Below are 19,375 nucleotides of genomic sequence, written 5' to 3' on the forward strand. Positions count from 1 at the left end.
AATTCTTCATACAGAACTCTCGTTCTCTCGGTGTTTTTTCTCTTTTGTCTTGCAGTGCACCATGTGCAGTCTCTTTTTTTTTTTGCTATAGGCTTTTTCTCCAAACCCCCCGTCTGTCCGTCTAAAGAAATGAGAATGAAGCTGTGTTCGCGTGGTATTCGTGGACCATTAAATAAAGGAGCCAAAAAAAGAAAAAAAAAAGGAGACAACTTTTTCCTCCAAACGCCGCCTCTCCACCTCATAAACCCCCAATCCGTAGAAAAAAAAAAGGCCGAGGCCGTATATAACGTGCCCTCTTTCAGTCGTCCTTGTCGGCGGTCAGAATCTCGCCCCCAAAGAGGCTGAATGTCGCGTCGAGCCACCAGATAACCTTCCAGTACAAGCTGGCGCGGTTCCAGTCGAAGTCGCCCGAGTCGGTACGTGGCACCTCGTTCCCTATCATGGAGCCGCTGAACCACTTAAGGAACGGCACCGCGTTGACGAGACGCTGTGCGTAGCTCTGCTGGGGGAGCAGGGCCTGTTCGGCGGGGAGAAGCTTTGCCTTGCGTGCCGTGGGGATGCGGCGGCAGAAGAGGCTGTCTTCGGTCTGCAGGAGAGACTGGGTCGGCTCCAGCGGGGGCGCATCGGTCATTGTCACCGTCGCGGTGGACATGTTGGACATCGTGGCCGTTTCGATCGTGTTTGAGGAGGTGAGGGAATTGGGAGGGGAGAGGTCGCTCATGGAGCGCGGGTTGGCGGTGGGTGCAAAGGGATTGCCACTGTTGGTCTTGTTTTGCCTTTGGCGGGGGGTCGTATGACGGCCGAAGCTGCCTGCCGGGACGGACTGCGAGCGGTTATGCTCATCTTGGATTGAGATTAGGGAGTCGACGTCGGGGATGGGCTCGTCGCGCGCGGGCGCAAACCCGTTGTAAGGCTCGGCGTGCACGAGGTAACCCAGTACGCGTTGGGGGCTGGCGTAGATGGCTGCGTCGGCGGCATCGGCGGATTCGAAGGTGACTTTTACCCAGTGTTCGCCGCCGTCTGCGCGGTTGACCTTTGCGCGCTCCTCGGGCGTCAGACCGCGTCGGCGAGTGAAGGCAGGGTCACGTAGCTCGGACTTGTAGCGGCGCTGTTCGAGAGGGGGTTCGCGGGGGTAGTCTTCGCAGATCAACCCAGCGAGCTGTTCGTAGTGGGAGATTGCGGCGTATTGCTGAGAAGGGGAACGATATCCACGGAGGATTACTTCGGTGGGTTCGTGGCGGGCGAGGCGGGGTCCTGATGCGACGGCGGGCGCTTCATCTGATGCTAGAAGCGGTGGTTGTGAGAGGCCTGAAGTTTTGCGTTGGGGGACTGCGGTTGATGATGCATTGGTACCTGCTGTTGCGGAACCGGTGGCGTTGGAGGAGGGTGCCGCCAGGTTGGAGTTTACTGCTTGCGAAGAAATCCAGTCGCCAAAGATCTTGTCGGCGGCCGCGACGGTAGGGTTTTCGCGGCGGGCGGGGGTTCCGGTGCGGGAGCGGGATCGACGTGTTGATTTGCCAAAGGAGCCTGTCTCTGGAGCACCACGGCGATTTCTGGCGCCAGGGAGACCGTCTTGTCTAGAAAATCGACATTAGCCAAGGTCTCGAAGTGGACGTGGGCGAGAGAGCCTTGGGCCTGGTCGCGTCGAGGAGGAAAGGACTTACTGAGGAAATACCATGGCATAGGGGCGTTTTATGCCGTCATCGCCGATGTAAAGTTCTTCATCGGGGACATTGTGGAGGATAAGAGGCGCCATTGCTGCGGAGGTAAAACAGCGTCGCTGTCTTTGGGACACAGCCAGCTATGTAGTATCGTGGAGGTCGAGGTCCAATTCGGTCTATCCTGTTCGGGGTCGGTACGAAAGTCTCTAGAACTGGCACGAACTAAAAAGAAGAATGCGAAAGGAGTGTTTACAGCCGTCGAGGTGCTGTTGTGCCTTCGGCGTTGGAGGAAACAAAGAGATTGAGCTCTTTGAGGTGTTGACTTTCCTGCGATGCACTCGAAGATTGATAGTTTTCCAATGCGAAAAGAGCAGACCGGGGCCTAACCCAGCAACGGCGGGTTATCTAAGCACCGGTCTCCGGATTCCCGTTGTCTAGGGCCGTGCACTAGTGGGACAGGTTAGCTCCCCCACCCTTGTATTTCGGGGTAACCAAGTTTGGAGCTTATCAACTCTTCTCTCAATCAAAACCTCGCTCCTTAAAGAAGTGTGGCACACATTATCCATTTACCAGTCACGAGCCAAGGAAAAACATTTTTTTGCTCCCCTGCAACCAAAATATGCAGTAATACTTATTAAAATAGAGAAAACATATGCACCACCAATAAGATTCCCTCAGACCCGGCAGGGTGGTGTGGGTATTCTGCGCCTGAAGCGCGTAAGCCTTCAGCTTCTTCGCATCATTTCTCTTTTTAGTCCGCTATTTAATTTGGCAATGATTGAATATAGATTATGATTTTTGTTCGTATTCTCTTTGCCCAAGTTCATGTACAAACTTTGGAGAAATGTCCCAGCGCAGCTCTGAATGGACTTCAACTGAGCCATCCTCAGCTTCTTCGTCTGCTAAGAGCGTTACCGAAGATCCGGACGATGGCCAATATACTGTTTTTCCCTTTCGCAACGACTTGGAGTCAAATCAAACGGCTGGCACTTCTGTTGCCTCAAGATCATTGAGTCCCCAGTTCCAATCATATACGGAGTACCTGCAACATCTTTCACTCAATACGGATGACAACCCATGTTTCGGCTGGCTTCTTGAATTCTTCACTAGTCTTCCAAATTCTGATGAACTTGGGACTGAAATCCCCCCGACCAAGGCTATGGTAATAGATATGCTAGACCATGGCTGGAAAGTGAGTCGTAGGATTTCGCACTCGATCCTAGAAAAGACGACAGGGGTATCTGCTAGGATAGTAGTTGTTGAGTGCCAGCCTGAGCAGATGGCCTGGATAGACCGAGAGATTCTTGATACCGTCGCCTTCTACTACGCCTTGAATCCTGTATACCTTTGGGGAGCTTTATTCAATAGCAACATTGATCAGAGCTATAGTTCCAGCAGCCAGTTAGGAAACATCCCCTTCACCAGCGATTTGGCTGTTCCACTCTTTGAGGCGAACGACACACGAATAGTCGAGTTGGCATACTCGTCAGCCTGGCCTGGAGGGACGATTACCTTGGTACAGGCCTCCATGTTTGGGTTCTATTTGACTGATACCCCTGATGGAATACCAACATGTTGGTCTTTACATTTTCACTTACCAGAGTTGTGCTAATTTCCCAGGCTTGATTCTGTCAACATCTGGTTCCAAGGACGCCGTCAAGTCTCTTTGTGCACATCACATATCGAATTCGCTTCACCCAATTCAAGACATCAACCTACCGTTGCCTGACTACAACACTACTCTCGATGTATATCATGACATTCTACTCGGTTTCAGGAAATCAAAATGTGAAGAGCTCGCCCAAACTCCAGCTGTATTCATTCTCATCTATCTCAATCTAAGTCTTCACACTTTTTCTCAAAACGTCACCGCTTTGTTCAAAGTCTTTACGAGATGGAATATTCGTGCGCCTGGGCAAATCATCGAGGATATATCCACACTGAAGGCTGCTAGCAGCCGAGCCCTCAAAAGCGCAGAGGACTTTGCGCGTGACAACGGAACAGCTGACAGCTCCGAAACAACGGCTGTGTTGGCAGAGCTCAGGAGACTTGAAACATCAATCAACGGACTCAGTGAGCGGGTCGTCAACCATACGAATGCATTAGCTGTCACTGCCTCTCTAGATGAGTCACGGAAAGCCATCCAGATGACGGACAGCGTCAAGTTGTTAACGCAGCTGGCATTCATCTTCATCCCTCTCACTTTCAGCGCCTCCATATTTGGCATGAATTTTGAAGAGCTGGGCTCGGGTACTCTGCACATTACCTCCTTCGTCTCAACAGCATTTGCTATCACGGGGACCACGATGGTAGCTTTTTGGGTTAGCCGGGCATTGTCAGGAAAACGAAGGGCTTTGGTTTTGTTTGCGATATCATTTTCAGTCTACTCGCCTCGACGCGCCTTTTTGCTTATGGTATTTTTAGTGTTTGGTACAATCGATACGTCCTGGGGTGACTTGATTGGGTTCTCCGGTGCCGATGTTTTGCTAAAGTGTATCAATGCCGACTTCGACAAGGCAGAGAACTTCAAAGTCACCGACATCACGACTTCACTTAGATGGCAGGCTTGGCTGTTGCCATTTGAGGAGTTTGTTGCGAATCCTGAGTGGAAGGAGCAGTACGTCTGGCAGAGGTGGGCAAATGCCTGTAACATGTCAGTAGGGGCGATGAGATCTAGGTTAAGAAGGCAGGCAAAAGATCGGTCTGAAAAATCAGAGCGCCAAGTAGATAGTTATCTTCCTTGACCTCTGAACTATACTAAAGAGTAGTCAATTTTCCTCAATAGCTACGAGGACGCCCATGTAACTATTCGATTAAACGATTATTCCTACACTACCAAGCAGCCGCTATCAGTCGCGGCAACTGTCCCTGTAACGTTCCTATCTTTTAGCAACCAAAGATATGCCTCCACCACATCCTCAACTCTCCCAAACTGGCCAGTCGGCATTGACTCTTCGACTCCTTTGACCATATTCGCTTTCTCTTCAGTAGTCACATGGTCCCAAAGCCCAGTATCCACAAACCCAGGGGCGACAGCATTAACCCGTAAAGGCTCAAGCTCTACCGCCAGTTGCTTAACCATGCCCTGCAGCCCGGCAGTAAAAAACGATACGACAGACCAGCCTGGTGTAGATTTATGAGCTGCGCTCCCGCTGGTGATGGTAAAAGACGACTCGTTTGTCTTTGGAAGATAGCGCGCCGCGACTTTAATCGCCATTAAAGGTGCAACGAGGCGCATCTGGCATGCGGAGAGAATCTTGTCCGGAGTGAGATCTTGAAGCATCATCAGTGAAAGAGAGTCGGCAGCCGTAAAGACAACGTGGTCCACTGACCCGGCTTGCTTGAAAACGGCGTCCAAACTCGCCTCGGCCCCTTCTCCAGAGAGATCTGCTGTGAAACTTTGTATTTTTTGCTGGGAAGATGGAGAAAGCGTGGATTTCAGGCTTGCGACGGCTTTCGAGAGCTTGGCAGAAGAGGAGGAAGAGATGGTCACGCTGGCGCCGGCTTCAAGGGCGGCTTCTGCTACACCGAGACCGATACCTGTCGAGCCGCCAATAACGAGGACATGCTTTCCTGCGAGTTTGCTGTACTTAGACGACATGTTGAATAAATTGTTAACTCTTGGTAGTAATCAAGTTGTGACAAGTAGTCTTTTGCGTAGAAATCGTTGTGAATATGTGTCACAAAAGTTGAACGATGAGGCAACTGTCAAGCTAACCCTTTCTGGCTCTTGAGGAAACATCGTCCTCATTTTCTTATAAAAAGATCATTTGAAGTCTTCGAGCATGCCCATGACATAATGAATTTCATGTAGCTCATCTGTGGTACCACGTAACTCCGTGCAAAACCCGAGAGCAGACCTCTGCCTGGTTCGCCGCCACAGCCTCCACGGAGTTCAGCTAGCGCGATTCTAAAATTTGACATGTGCGCGAGGTTACACAGTCTTGATACAATTCGGACTTAACGGATCTACTGACAAAGCAAGTTGCGGTCAGGAGGACTTGACCTATGTTCGGCATTCGCATTCGAGAGCTCTTGTGGGGATGTATCCGTTATGAGGCTAGTTCGAAGACTATGACCTGTCTATGATGAATTGTTGAATAGGTAATAAGTTAAACCGAAGTTGTTCGGACTGGAAAGGAAGATCTATGGTGTGTTGCCCACAGCACAGAAAAAAATAACCGCAAAGACGTGTTGTATTGTCAGCAAAAAGGGCGATGAGCTGGACTGACTGTGAGCAGCCTGAATATCATTTCCTTCTCGAGAACTGTTGAAATTCTACTTCAAGTCGTTTACTCTTGCCAAGACAAACTAGTTTACTTCACTTCTCCAAACGTCATGGCGCATGAGATTCAGCTCACATGATCTAGGAAATGAAGCGTTGAGATTGTGAGCCACTCTCAACCTCACTTGCAAAACGCTCACTGACTGTTAGATGAAAGCGACAGAGAAGGTTATGCGTTAGACTTACTCTAAAAGCGAATCGAGGAACCTCTGTCGTCTCAAGAGCATCGTACCCTGCGACTGGGGTTCCCAACGCTGAGGACTGTTTTTGTGTCTCTGAATGAAAACACTCAAACCATGAGACATTCTTGAATTTCTATCGGAAGGCATTCGCCTCACATAACAGCACACTTACAGGTAGGTTCAAATAGAGTTTAGATGGGAATTATATTATCACCCTAGTACAACTTGATGCAACTGCTTGCTCTCCCCACTTTGCCCGCAACCTACGAGGTCGGAGGTGCAGGAACCGTGAAAACTCCGGTCTCTATGTCCTCCTGAGCCTTTAAACTCATGTTGACAATCTCGATAATAACATGCTGACGTTCAGCCTCAAGATGCTCCTCCGAGATGGCGTTTCCATACCAAATAGAGGCGTAAATGTCGATTCCCCTCTTGCCGGGCTGACCGAAATCGGCTCCATTAACATCACGCGCTGCGATATTGAGCACGCCAAAGTTGGTGTCCTTGCCATCGACCAGGTTCTTGTCTCCGCAGGCCTTGATTGCGAATTCAGGCAGCGGACGGACCATGGGTCTCTGGGCGCACACGGCAGGGCTGTAGTTGGGAATGGTGAAGTTCGTAATGGTGCCGCCCCAGCCCTCGAGGATGCGCGAGACTCCGCTGCCGCTGGTGAAATCCGAGTGCTTGAAGTAGTGCTCCGCGTTGGCCCGGTTGTTGGCCGCGTCGGCTCTGGGCGATGAGGACCAAGCCGAGAAGGCCCAGGCAGTGACATTTGGAAGTGAGACAACTGCGCGGCCTTCAACGGCTTTCCAGGATTCGGGCTGATCCAGGTCTGAGCTGTCAATAACTCCGTACCAAAACTGCTTGGCCTCCTCGATATCCTTTTCAAAGATGTCAAGGAACCCTTGGTCGCCAATGGCAGTCTTGCGCTCGTACAGCTTGCTCATGCACTCGTTCGCCTCAGTAGGTGCTGGATTGTTCGTACAATGCGTTCGGTCATTCAAGAGGTTCCAGACGTACTGGCATCTGTCCAACTCGAAGTCAACCTTCTTGCCAAGTTTTGCAGGACCGGAGAGGATGTAGTCGTAGCCGCCGGCAGTCTCGGTCCAGTTACCGAAAGATGGCCAAGGGGTACTCTCAGCAGCGGCCAAAGTGGCCAGAGCAGCAATGGCGAGCGACAGCATGGCTAGAGTAATCGGAGGTGATGAGTTCTGTTTGGATATGGCTGAGAACTTGAGCCTTTCCCATGAGCTAGCAAAAGCCCTCCGGAAAGACATGTTCTATCATTTATACAACAATATTGCCAACGCCACTCGTCGGCGCAGCCCTTCGAAAAATGCTAAATGCCCCGAACTGTCGCGTATGTTGTCCAATCATACGCCATGTCAGCCGATGCTACGAAGACCGTAATCCTTGAATGGAAGGTAATAGTACCTGAACATTATCAGATTGTCGAGGGTCCACCGCGGTTGGTCACTCGCCGTCTTGGCTTGTTAGCTTTACTGACAAAACGAATAAAAGCAAGCTGCCGTGGCTGCTAAATTCAAGCAAATTCGCCGCTGCATGCATGTACAGGGGTATTTGAAAGATCTTGGAAAATGACAGTCCGCACGTCCGGGGTTTTGCACATTATCGGCCAATGGCTCCTTCAGGAACATTTTACAATAAATACGGCCGAAGTGACGCTTGCTTCTTCTGGTCAGTACTAGTATACATGTAACATGTGTTTACTTCTGGCCGTGTAAAGGTTTGGAACTTTGGTTCGTCTGTCCAAGTCCACACCGCCTGAGTATGACTACGCTCAGATCCGCAACGTAGACATTTGGGGCTGCTAAGCCCCAATGCCACGATAGGCTAGCCTGGTTACGGCACCCGCTAGTCTCGTCGTTCCATATGAGGTGGTCAGCAAAGGACTGGCTGGCGAAGGGAAAAGACAAGGCAAAAAGGTAAAACAAAAATGGCGAAGCGGACAGCAACAAACATGTTTGGCAAGCAGATATGCGACTGGCCAAGAGATAACACAAGGAAAGGATATGCGGCCTGTGTTCCTTGGTATAGCTAAGTGCCCTAAACGCACTGACTACAGCATAGTGACTACAAAGAAGCAGATGCAAGAGGCTTGTCTTTGCAACAAGTTTGTCTCTGTTAATGAACCGTTCTTTCACTTTTCCCTTGTCGTGATGAATACATCCCAAACAAGTTTGCAAGTGATCTTTGGGGCCCTCGCCTACGCTTGGGAGAGGCTGGTTTCGCTGGCGGGTCTTTATGTAGGTTTCACAGGCGTGAAATAATCCCGTACGGTTGACAAACAAATAGTACATTCCTAATAATCGTCGTATGTATAAATACAGGAATATTGGTGGTTTAAAATGAAGGAGACAGATACGGTCAGCCCGTCACGTGTGGAACTGAGAAAATAATTGATGCCCTCTAGACATACGTCCCGGGCGCCTGGCGGATGGGCCCCCCGGTACTCTACCCCTTGCAAGCGTTGTTCTTGGTATGGTAGGTAGTTAAAATTGGTACAAACGGCCATCGTGCTTGGACAACGAACTTGCAGTTTTTACAATATGGCGTAAAATATGACGTTTGTGAATCCATGCAACATTAAACACCATAGCATTTAAGATTCTGAGAGGGTTTTCGAACCATTAGACGTGGAGCGTGATTGTTTCCTCATGGTCTTGAAAAAGCTGATGCCCCCTCATCCTCAACAGCTCTACAGCTGCAGCGTCCAAGCCATACAATTTACCGATGAAGCGCCTTTTTTGCCAGTGGAGATTTGTTACCGATCCTTACAGTGCTTCCAGGGGCCAGGACAAGGCTGGTCACTCGTTTAATCACCCAATGACAGGGAATGATGGCAACCAGGATTACTGCACGCGTGCCCCCTCGTGCAGCAAGCTACCACTCAACTGGGGAGTATCTCGGAGCGATATGTGCCCGGTGGCACAGCATCAACTTCGGCCCATGACAAGGCTACCGTCAGCCATACTAAACAGCTTTTTTTCGCGTATCAATTCATAGTAACGCGCGTTAATATGGCTGGACGCGACCAGAATTTGAAGCGGCCGAGGGTATCATATCCCAAGAACGCGCATGGCTCATCGTCCCGCGTGAAACGAAGCAGAACTGCTCAATCTACAGATAAGGCAGTGAGCTCCTCTCTGCGAAAACGAGAGCGGAGTCTTGAAAGCTCAAGCCCAGGTTAAGATGAAGGTCTAAAATATCAAGTGACACTAGCTAACCTTATCAAAGAGCCAATGACCTCCGAGAAACCCTTGAAACACCGTCCCATACAGACGATTGACTGGCGAGCGGAGCTGTGCAACCTCTTAAATCTCGACACTGCTGTGGGTGATAATGACATACTCGACGCCAAGGGATCTGCTGCGGAGTTACTTGAAAAAGCTAGGAATGTGGACCAAACATTACCAGCAACGCTCGACCTTCGTAGGTGCGAGATAATCTATAGCGTTTACTGCTACGATACGGGCTCAAGGGGTTTTTATTTTGACGAGCCCTGGGTGGTAGAGGGGGGTAAGTATAACGCACATCTCAGGGGTAGTAATGTCGTTTCGAACCTCGATCTTCATCTTGAAAGAAACAAAGATATCACATTCATCGTTTACCGCAAACTAGAATGCTGTGGGGGTCCAGGTCATGACAGTTCTGACCACCAAGATGACTTGGAGCTGCCAGGTTCATACTCCTCAAAGTTTTTCAGATCGGAGTACATACATGTTGTATCGGACGAGTTATCTGAGGGCTTGGAGGAGTTGGCTGACGAAGCATTGAACAATATTCCGTACCCAAGCTTTGACAAGGACTTTGAGACGACTGATATCGCTTACCCATACTTATGGTGGTTTCATCGAAGAGAGGAAATCAAAGATGCCATTGAAACGCTCAGTCCAGAATGTCAGAGCCACCTTGACGTCTTCAAACATTACATTGAGGGCCAGTTGAAGAATGAGTGGGAAGCAGTAGATTCTCTTTTTGCCGATCACAGAATCACAGCCGAATACCTCCAATATCTATTTGTAAGCTTGATTGGCACTTCGAAATTACCGTTCACAGTTTAACCTTGACCAGATCCCAGACGGCATTCTCATATCTAAAGCTGCAGGATCTAAGCTGCATCAGTTGAGAGGGGTTACCGCGCTTGACTGGCTTGATGTTATCAATCGTTCTGGCTCTGACTACTCAGCGACAATCAGGGTTGGCTCATGGAACTTTCAAGGCGGCTTTAGTCGACTCGAGGAAGAGTTTGACATCGATGAGCTGCCAGAGGCCGGAGATGATGAATCATTCCTTATTGAGGACCTTTCCATTTATCCCATGGAACACGCAAACCTAGAAACAGTCGATGCTTTGCGGAGCCGCGGTAAAATGTTTTGGAAATGTCGACATCGAAACTATGTCTCCTCATCTCGATTCTCAGATGGTATACAGCCGTCGGTAGGGTATACCATGTCTCCAGCTTTGACTGTTGCTGATTTGGATACGCTTAGATTGACTCTAGATTTATGGTTGATTATCGTACATACCAGCAAATTCACCCTGATCAAAGCAGCGACATAGAAGTCGACGACATTGGGCCCGAAATTATGGCCAAAGATGATCCTCTTCTTGAGGATGATTTCTTCATGTGTCTTCCAACTACCATACCTGGATTCAATATGCAAAAGAAAGAATGGGGTAAGCAATTTATTTGCTCTGATGCCTCACAGATATCAACACTGACAATCATGTGCAGTCAAGTTGGATGTTGCGTTTATCGAGGATGTCACATGGAACCATCGTGCGTTCGAGCATTTGGTCATCGATGATGATACCAAAGAGCTGGTCAAAGCCGTTGTGACCACTAAGCTAAGAGCAGACGAGAATACTGATCTCATACTCGGAAAGGGAAATGGCCTGTTTATACTGCTTCACGGGTATGGCATAAAAGAATACCGACGTGCCAGCTATTTGAGCTAACAACCGTATAGAGGTCCTGGAACAGGAAAGACATTAACGGCTGAAAGGTGACAGCCAATCCAGCTTTCGACTCTTCCTCTTTGTCGTGGCTAATTGATAACAATAGTGTGGCTGAGATCGCGGAAAAGCCGCTTTACCGAGTCACTTGCGGAGACATCGGAACTAAGGCTGAAGACGTAGAGAAAGTAAGCTCGCCTTGCGGCATGCAGAATCAAACGACTTGCTAAATAGCATGTAGTATCTGAACACTGTCCTACTCCTTGGAAGAACATGGGGCTGTGGTAAGTCGACAAGAAACCACTTCTGGGCGTAACCCTAATCTCCATAGTGGTCCTCCTTGATGAAGCCGATGTATTCTTAGAGGAACGTACTCTTCAGAGTCTGGAGAGAAATGCACTTGTCTCAGGTATGAATATGTATTGCATTTGGCATGGCTATAGATGCCTAGCTCTAGAATACAACTGACTTGCCATTTTAATCAGTGTTTCTTCGAGTTCTTGAGTACTACGATGGTAAGGGCCTGATCCGTGACGGGGATCTCAGGTGGAACTAACCAATATTGCAGGCATTCTAATTCTTACAAGTAATCGTGTAGGGACTTTTGATGAAGCGTTCAAGTCGCGCATACAGCTCAACCTCCGGTACCAGAACCTTGATGAAGCCAAGCGTGTCAAGATCTGGCACACCTTTATAGACCGCATCGAAAGTCTGGAGTCGAAGCAGTGCTCTGACGGAGAAATAGACGACAAAGAGTGCGTCATGAGACAAAACAGTGGCATTAACGCAGCAGAAATCCGTTCCAAGATTCCTGAGCTTGCAAAAACGAACCTGAATGGACGAGAAATTCGTAACGCGATCTCGACAGCTCGACAACTAGCGCTTCATCGCAAGCAGCCATTAGGCTATGCTCATGTTGATAGGGTAATCCGCGAGGCAAAGAAATTCGATGAGTATTTGAAAGAGATACATCAAGGGTATACGGCAGATGATATTCGTCGCGGAAGAGGGGAACGGTAGATAGTTGACGGAAAGGCCTTTTGACACGATTCGGTACATGCCTGGCAAATATATATTCAAACACCATTCAGAAATTCGATTTCAAGAGAACTTCTTCGCCCGTGACCCAGTACGATGTGCTTTCAACTTGAACAGGATCTAGCACAGATGGATGGTAACATATGATTGAACGTGCTACAACTTCAAACTTTTGTATAATGCATCATGGATACGTACCGTTCTTGTCAGATATCATCATTTCTTGGAATCTCAGTTGATTCGCTCCCTGTGCCGTGGTTTAGCCGCTAAACTGATCAGCCCCTCCTGACTGGAGCCTCGCCGAGCGTTAGGCCTGTCACGCGAACAAACATTCTTTCGATCAACCACCTTCAGGGAATACATTCTATCATTCTGTTAGAAAACTTCTACCAGCACATGATACGACATTTCACAGAGTGATCTGACCACAGCTGCCAGGAACTCACTTGAGAGTCTATGTGTTGAAAGTGTCCTCAGAGCAACAAGAACATGATGAGCAGTAAAGGTTCCAATATTGAAACCCGACAGCGCCCAGTCAGACTCTCGGACCCGAAAGTTCCGAGTAATCGACCTTTAAGAATTGGAAAGAACAGTGCAAGAGGTCATAGATGCCATACTTGCCGCCCTCCTAAAGTACGTCAGATACGAGTTCTTTAGAAGTCCTGGAAGGAGTAGAGAGAAACTTATAATTGACGAGTCTTTGCCAACCGTAAACAGTTTTTTCTTAACGCATTGGAACTAAAGTAAGTCAATATCAATCCAGAATGCGAGCAGGCAGAATAGTGACTGACATTTTCGAAGAGTACATCGAGCTTCGAACCACTTTCAGGAGCAATGTGTCTGTCCTGAACCTGGCTGTGACCGTGAATTCAATAACAGGAACTCACTTCGACGCCATATTGAAAGCCAGTACGTCGGATTATCTGGCCTGTAACTTGCAGATTCATCGGCGGCTTCACTAACAGAATGATAAGTGAGGGAATAGGAACTAAAACCACCAAGTCATCACTCAAGCAACTGGAACTTCATTCAAATTCTACGGATGCTGAAAGTTTACTCTCAAAAGATGCACCACGGCCAAATCGTCCTTCTACTGGCACTGACAATCAACAATCCAATGAGGGCGAACAACAGTCGGTCTCGCATGGGACGCTTGGAAGCATGCCCGTTGGACAACAAAATGCAACGTACGAGCTCCCAACAGATACGCTGTCTAACTCAATGACTCAACCGCAAGAGCCTCAACCCAAAGAGCAGATGGGATCAATAAATAATTTAGAAGACGCCCCGAGTACCCATATGATTCGGGTACAGGACCAGCTCGAACAGGCCGACGTGAACAACGTATCACAACAAGTACAAGAGAACGAACCAAGCTTTAAGGTCCTAGAAGAACAGCAAACTGTATTGTCTCTTCTTAAAGACTTTAAAGAACCCATGCCATCAGTTCATCAGCTCAGGATGAATTCTATGGATCTCCCGCCGCCTTTGCTCGAGCAGGTTGGATATTACTATAGCGTTCCACCCGAAGCGAGAAAATGGAAAGATGTCTGGAAATGGGCGGAGCAAACTAATGTTTCTCCTTCAATAAGATATAGGCTTGATAGGGTGCAAAGGACGCAATTTGTCGAGTATATGCAGAGACAGATAGAAAGACGCAACCTGCAACAGTCACCGGGGGCACAACAGCAACAGCAACAGCAACAGCAACCACAACCGCAACCGCAAAACTCGCATCAACATCCAGCCCAGCATCTGCGTCAACCCCAGAAGGACGACTTTAACCACGGTCAGCAAGACCCTGACCAGACTTCAAAATTACCAATCCCACCTCACGATGCGCTTCTTATGCAGGTGACGCCCCAAGACCTCATAAATTGTCGCAACGCAAACCCTAAGGTTGCCAGCCTTACCGATGATCAGCTTAGAGCATTCATAATCCAAATCAAGCAACGACAATGGGCTGCCGCCATACAGAAGGAGATGAGCATACCGCAGGCTCAGGAGCAGCTTAAAAGAGTTCCTTTGAAGCTCCAACCAAAAGTCGCCTTGAGTTCTTCTATCTCAATTCACTCCACAATCTCTAAAGATAACACAACCGGCGAAGATGCACGGATTGCTTTACTGTTTGCTGATCTGGGCGAGAGATTGAATAGTTGTCCCAAAACAAGCAGGAAAAACAAGCCTGAGACATAGTAATACTGTTGGAATAGCCGGAACTCCGGAACTCCGGGTTGAAATGGCTCCGTCGCCGGCAGTCCTGCCGGCACCCGGGCTGCCCACGTGACGGGCAGACCGGCTGACGGCTATAAGACCGACAGCCACTTCCTCCAGCACTTCTGCTAGAACTTCTTCCAGAGACATAGACATACAGAACAACAGACAACCAGTTTCCCCATCAGTTCATCTCACTTCACGGGTATGCTGTGATACCAACAATTACAAAGAGAACCTACAAATCTAGGACCAAATGTAACTTGTCAAAAAGAGAAAAAAAAAAACAGATTAATCTGAAGATTTCGCTTGTGCTGTAAAAGTATTAGTATAGCGGAACTTTTTTGGTGGTGTGATGCTAGCCAGAAGCTCACTTGTGGCCAGTCCAATACCACACATGCACACACTGGCGCATTACATGTAGCTCACTCGACTAGCTAACTCAAAACTGATTACACAAGCCGCGGTCTACATTCTAAAAGACTTATTTACTGTAATACTCAGTATTTTTCTCAGCCCTGCCGGCAGCAAAAAATGCCTTCACAAGTAGTGTATAACCTCAAACTTGCTAGTAGGCAGGTTGAAACCCTTCAAACACTAGGAGTGTGTTAATTGCGGCATTGCAAGTCCGTATAGGCCGTTGGTAATCCAGTATCTATCTCTATTAGGCATGATTTCTCGGATCCTGAGGGTTCCAATTGCTGGATTAACGAGAAACCATACATCGTCGAAGTGAGTCCTGAGGTGATGTCACAGTTTTCTTCGCAGCGGAGAAACAAAAGTCACATTTTCCGCGATATCTATATAGGTATAATTCAACTCTGTAGCATTGTTTCGAAATCTAAATGTGCCATTCCTGCAGAAACGCCTTCGCACAAGCCGCTGCTGTGGCAGCAGCATAATCTTGCCACTTCTTATGCTTATGACTATCAGCGTAATCGCATACAGCTTTGATAACAAGACACGGAAAAGTATCCCAAACCCCCGCGCCCTCCATCTCAAACGCAATAACACCATTCTCCTCCGCGATCCTGTCGCGGTGTTCTCCTGACTTCATAACCTGGTCTCCGCATGCGATATAACCGAAGTGAACAGCAGGCACGGAGACCGATGCGCCGCGCATGATATCCTCAAGCCGCCGACGAGGCACGAGTTTAGCCTTGTCGCAGGAGAGTTCTTCGCATGACGAACTTCGGGCTTGGTCGCAAACGCTATTGGAAACGTTGGCTGGATTTGAGCACTTTTGGCAAGCATCCGGGTTGTTGTGCCTATGCACATATGTTCCTTCAAAAAGCTGATCCTCGGTAGCGCCTGGGTACACTGCTTGGCAATCGGGACTCTGTCTTAGGAATGCGAGGTGCTCACACGTCCTCTCTCGAAATCTCCGGAGATCAGCTCGGCACTTGAGCTTGTTAAGAAGCGACCTGACTTCAACAGGGGGCCTGGCAAAAGCGTCTCCTGGGGAGTTTTTGGTGACGAAGCTGTCTGGAAACCTTCTCCCAAAGTCATAAGCGATGAGGCCTTCGCTGATTATCACATCCCCAAGTATGATCTCTTTCCTTCCTTTGTCGTAAAAAGGAACCCCACCACAAATTCCCACGACTAGTGCGAGCTTCACGTTTGGGAAGCTGCTTTGACATTTTGTCGCCGTGATCGCACCATTGGTCTTCCCCATCCCAGGCATGTGAACGACCACAGTAGGATGCCGGCCGATGATGCCAAAGGTGTAAGCGTTGGTATCTCTAGGGGCCTTCATTTCACTGAGATCCGCATCACAAGGTTTGTCGAAGAGAGCGCAGACAGCGTCGGCTTCCAATGGTAAAGCACACACAACGACTATCCGGACCTCTTCTCGGCTGAAGGTTGACTCGGTCAACCGTTCTGTTGCTTCTTTTGGTTTTTGGAGGATGCTCTCAGGCTTTTGGCCATGAGCGGCGTTCTGAGAGCTATTGGTGGAACACGCTGCCAAGGTTATTGTTTGCGTATCTTGCATGATGTCTACTGAGCTGTCCAAAGAGCGTTAGTCATTAGTTCCTTGAGTGTAAGCCAGTATGACATGCCTCTCCTGGTTAGTTACCATCGATACGGCCCCTGGGTCCTCCCCTGAAGTAGGGGGCTCAAACGCTCGCGGCTCAGGTCTCGTAGGTGACCGATACGGCAACCATAATTGCTTTGGCCCGAGTAGATTTCCTGTAGAAACAAGTGGCCCTTGATCGCGAGATTCCGCAAACATGTGTGGAGGCCCCAGAAGCATCACCTGGAAGAAGCTTGGAGATGATGATTCCCAGAGCTTTCTAGTGAGATGGTCAAACTCCGCTGGCCAACTTCTAACTTGATCAACAAATTCTGGATCTACAACCGATAGATCAAGTATTATTGTTAGTTTAGGAATATTACAGCAAATCTTTCGCAGGAGATCAAACCAATCTTGACTGGTCTTCGCTGTCTTGAAAGAGTCAAGATTTTGGACTAGGAAGGATAAAGACTCGTCCATTTTGACTTGCTGTAGCGCTTGTATAGCAAGTTGCCGTAAAACCACTTCTGGTTGCAGGAGGGTTAAGAGGCTCTTAGCTTCAGATGGAGGAAAGCCACCGAGGATGTGGAGAACTGGTTGGTACTTCTCAAGGTGATCTATCAATTCCAGTCCAAAGCGTCGAACACGTGCAGCTGACGCGAATGGAATCTCCAAGAAGATTGAGGACGGCTTGTCAGAGGTTATCCATTCTTCAATTAGTTTGTTTTGCCAAAGGCTTCCGGTGTCACTGCCCGTCTTCGACGAGAGGCCCAAGCTCCCCACAACATTGAGAAACGCATCAAGCTTTCGTCGCGCATAAGAGGGATCTGAAAGGCGAGATGAAGGCTGACAAAACGCTGGGATTTTCCACAAGAGTGATTTTTCTGGCAGTGACAGCCTGGTCCAGTCTCTTGTGCCCGGGTTGCAATCTAAGCCATCGTAAGATTGAAATTCACCTGTGGCTTGACACGCAAGTGATACATACTGAGAATTGAAGCCCGGAGCAATCTCAAATTGCGAGAACAGTCATCTCCTTGAGTTTTGAGGGTGAAAACGCCCTCAACCACCTCGCGCTCCTCACTTGAGTCCACCTCCCGTGACTCGATCTCGAAAACCTGCCGTTCCAGCTCCAAAACGAAGTTTCTCGGCAGGCCATCCATAAGATCGGCTCTTGTTGACTGGCGACCGAGAAAAGGATATATTTTTTTGTCACTTAAAGGGCATACTGTAGTTGACGTATCATGTTAAGCGCCTGCGAATGGCTGGTGGGATGAGATGTGCGCCCAGATCGAGCGCGTTGGTGGAGCATGATTCCTGGCATTCTTTGGGGCTCAGTGCCAGCCAATGAGCGTGTTCATGGATTTGTCCAATGGGGCCAGTTGTTGTATTCTCAACGGGACCAACAGCAACGGAATTTGTTTTTTGAACTGCACATAAAACTACAGACTATTAATACTTCGTAGGGAAGCAAAGGAAAAAAAAACCTACCTTATGGCCAACTAGACTCAGATCGCCCAGTAGATCTCCACCTTGACGCTCTCCACATGATTGCACCAGCCACCAAACCTTGCCTTTCCCCATACAGTCACCACATCACCCAGCTTTAAGCTACGGACAAACCGCCCACTCCCTGTACCCCGTCCACGGCCAATCTCTTCCAGGTGATCGCCTTCGGTTGACTCTGGGTGGATATTGTCGGTCCACGACCATATTACCTCGTGATTCAAGAATTCTCTAGTGGCGGTCTTGTTTGCTTGTATCTTCAGATTCTCAAGGGGCTTTACGTGGTGGTGATATGCCAGCTTCCCATCGGGTGACGCAACGAGGGGAGGATATACCGATTGGAGGCCGCAAGTGCACAGGTTCGCTGCTTCGGGATCGGAGTTGGAGGGATCGGAATTTGTGGAATTGGGGGGTTCGGAATCAGAGGGTTGTTTCGACGCGGATTGCTTACATGAACCGTCGCCTATTCCGAATCAGTGGTCAGCACTCTAATCTCGTCGCTTCATTAGACATATTGAACGTACACTTGCGATCCTTATCAAACTTCTCCAAACCCGCTTCAAACCATGTCCACGACCCGTGGTAGGTTCCCTGATCATCATACGAACCACCCCAGCCCTGGTCTCTGCTTCTGAACTTGAAGACGATTTTCCGAACGGGGTGAATCAGCGCCGGTGGCTGCGTCATCGAACCAGTAAAGTACTCCCTCGGAGCTTCTCGTGTCGGTTCCGTTGGGCTCGACGAAGGTTCCATCAGTGTCAAGTTCCGCAGCGGCTCTGTCGCTACCGAGCCGTCTGCTGACTTGGGCGGAAGCGGAGCCGTCTTGAATGCCTCCCCAACCTTCTTGTAATCGACGTATCCGATCGGGGGACATCTTACGAGAAGCTTATTCTCTCCCTCGGCGGTTCCGCCGACGATGCGTAGTGCGTCGCGGGCAGTCTGTACTTGGTAAACGAGGCTGGCCTCAGAGTGCGGCCAATACTCGGCTTGATCAATGATGAGGTCCAAGAGCTCAGGTGGAAGATTGAAAGCCCTTTCGAGCGTTACTCTGACTACGATGACATCGATCGGAGAGGGTTTGTATTGCCCTGGCTGGTTTGGCTTATCTCCATCTGATAAGCCAGCACCGCCGTCTGGCGAGGTGCTATTGGTACTCATGATTTTGGCAATGATAACACCTGCTGCGACTGTTGCGAGTGGCCTCACGTAGGACTGCAAAGATGAGAAGAAGGACGACATGGGTATCTCAAGGGATAATATTACAAAGAGGGGTTAAAGTTTAGTAGGCAAGAACAGGAAGCTCGTGGCGTACGCGACAGCAAACATGTGGAGGCGACGTCAGCTCATGACTAGCTGGCAACTTCAGGGTCGGAGCACAGCCGGGGGGCAACTGGTGCTAAAATGGAAGGTTAAATTGACGTCAGTGGGGAGAGTCACTGAGAGTGGGGCCAGGCAGCGCGTCTAGAACCTGAAGCTCAACCATCACCCCGCTGAAGAT

General features: G+C 49.1%; 8 protein-coding genes across 8 annotated transcripts; 3 read left to right on the forward strand and 5 right to left on the reverse strand.

The window, feature by feature from the left end:
- Nucleotides 1–298: 298 nt before the first annotated feature.
- Nucleotides 299–1,756, reverse strand: CTRU02_207206 (uncharacterized protein; the record flags this gene model as incomplete). The annotated part of the gene is made up of 2 exons (XM_036719408.1): nucleotides 299–1,577; nucleotides 1,665–1,756. 2 exons carry the CDS (start codon nucleotides 1,754–1,756, stop codon nucleotides 299–301), a joined length of 1,371 nt encoding a protein of 456 aa, XP_036589115.1.
- A 1,433-nt stretch (nucleotides 1,757–3,189) lies between these two features.
- Nucleotides 3,190–4,710, forward strand: CTRU02_207208 (uncharacterized protein; the record flags this gene model as incomplete). Its single annotated transcript, XM_070204851.1, has 3 exons — nucleotides 3,190–3,235; nucleotides 3,282–4,293; nucleotides 4,650–4,710. The coding sequence occupies 3 exons, from the start codon at nucleotides 3,190–3,192 to the stop codon at nucleotides 4,708–4,710; spliced, it is 1,119 nt and encodes a 372-aa protein (XP_070061384.1).
- Nucleotides 4,489–5,262, reverse strand: CTRU02_207209 (short chain dehydrogenase reductase family; the record flags this gene model as incomplete). Its single annotated transcript, XM_036719407.1, has 1 exon — nucleotides 4,489–5,262. One exon carries the CDS (start codon nucleotides 5,260–5,262, stop codon nucleotides 4,489–4,491), a length of 774 nt encoding a protein of 257 aa, XP_036589114.1.
- A 1,129-nt stretch (nucleotides 5,263–6,391) lies between these two features.
- CTRU02_207210 (uncharacterized protein) lies at nucleotides 6,392–7,405 on the reverse strand (the record flags this gene model as incomplete). Its single annotated transcript, XM_036719406.1, has 1 exon — nucleotides 6,392–7,405. The coding sequence occupies one exon, from the start codon at nucleotides 7,403–7,405 to the stop codon at nucleotides 6,392–6,394; it is 1,014 nt and encodes a 337-aa protein (XP_036589113.1).
- Nucleotides 7,406–9,391: 1,986 nt separating this feature from the next.
- Nucleotides 9,392–12,128, forward strand: CTRU02_207211 (AAA family ATPase; the record flags this gene model as incomplete). The annotated part of the gene is made up of 9 exons (XM_070204852.1): nucleotides 9,392–10,171; nucleotides 10,224–10,589; nucleotides 10,643–10,829; nucleotides 10,888–11,068; nucleotides 11,123–11,158; nucleotides 11,218–11,296; nucleotides 11,397–11,517; nucleotides 11,594–11,623; nucleotides 11,677–12,128. 9 exons carry the CDS (start codon nucleotides 9,392–9,394, stop codon nucleotides 12,126–12,128), a joined length of 2,232 nt encoding a protein of 743 aa, XP_070061385.1.
- Nucleotides 12,129–12,635: 507 nt separating this feature from the next.
- On the forward strand, nucleotides 12,636–14,342 carry CTRU02_207212 (C2H2 type zinc finger domain protein; the record flags this gene model as incomplete). The annotated part of the gene is made up of 4 exons (XM_036719404.1): nucleotides 12,636–12,779; nucleotides 12,864–12,889; nucleotides 12,948–13,055; nucleotides 13,121–14,342. 4 exons carry the CDS (start codon nucleotides 12,636–12,638, stop codon nucleotides 14,340–14,342), a joined length of 1,500 nt encoding a protein of 499 aa, XP_036589111.1.
- Nucleotides 14,343–15,201: 859 nt separating this feature from the next.
- Nucleotides 15,202–16,353, reverse strand: CTRU02_207213 (PFS domain-containing protein (phosphorylase superfamily protein); the record flags this gene model as incomplete). Its single annotated transcript, XM_036719403.1, has 1 exon — nucleotides 15,202–16,353. One exon carries the CDS (start codon nucleotides 16,351–16,353, stop codon nucleotides 15,202–15,204), a length of 1,152 nt encoding a protein of 383 aa, XP_036589110.1.
- A 1,526-nt stretch (nucleotides 16,354–17,879) lies between these two features.
- CTRU02_207214 (uncharacterized protein) lies at nucleotides 17,880–19,116 on the reverse strand (the record flags this gene model as incomplete). Its single annotated transcript, XM_070204853.1, has 2 exons — nucleotides 17,880–18,340; nucleotides 18,402–19,116. The coding sequence occupies 2 exons, from the start codon at nucleotides 19,114–19,116 to the stop codon at nucleotides 17,880–17,882; spliced, it is 1,176 nt and encodes a 391-aa protein (XP_070061386.1).
- Nucleotides 19,117–19,375: the final 259 nt, after the last annotated feature.

The sequence above is a fragment of the Colletotrichum truncatum genome, assembly GCF_014235925.2.
Source record: "Colletotrichum truncatum strain CMES1059 chromosome Unknown Contig_0004, whole genome shotgun sequence".
Lineage (NCBI taxonomy): Eukaryota > Fungi > Ascomycota > Sordariomycetes > Glomerellales > Glomerellaceae > Colletotrichum > Colletotrichum truncatum.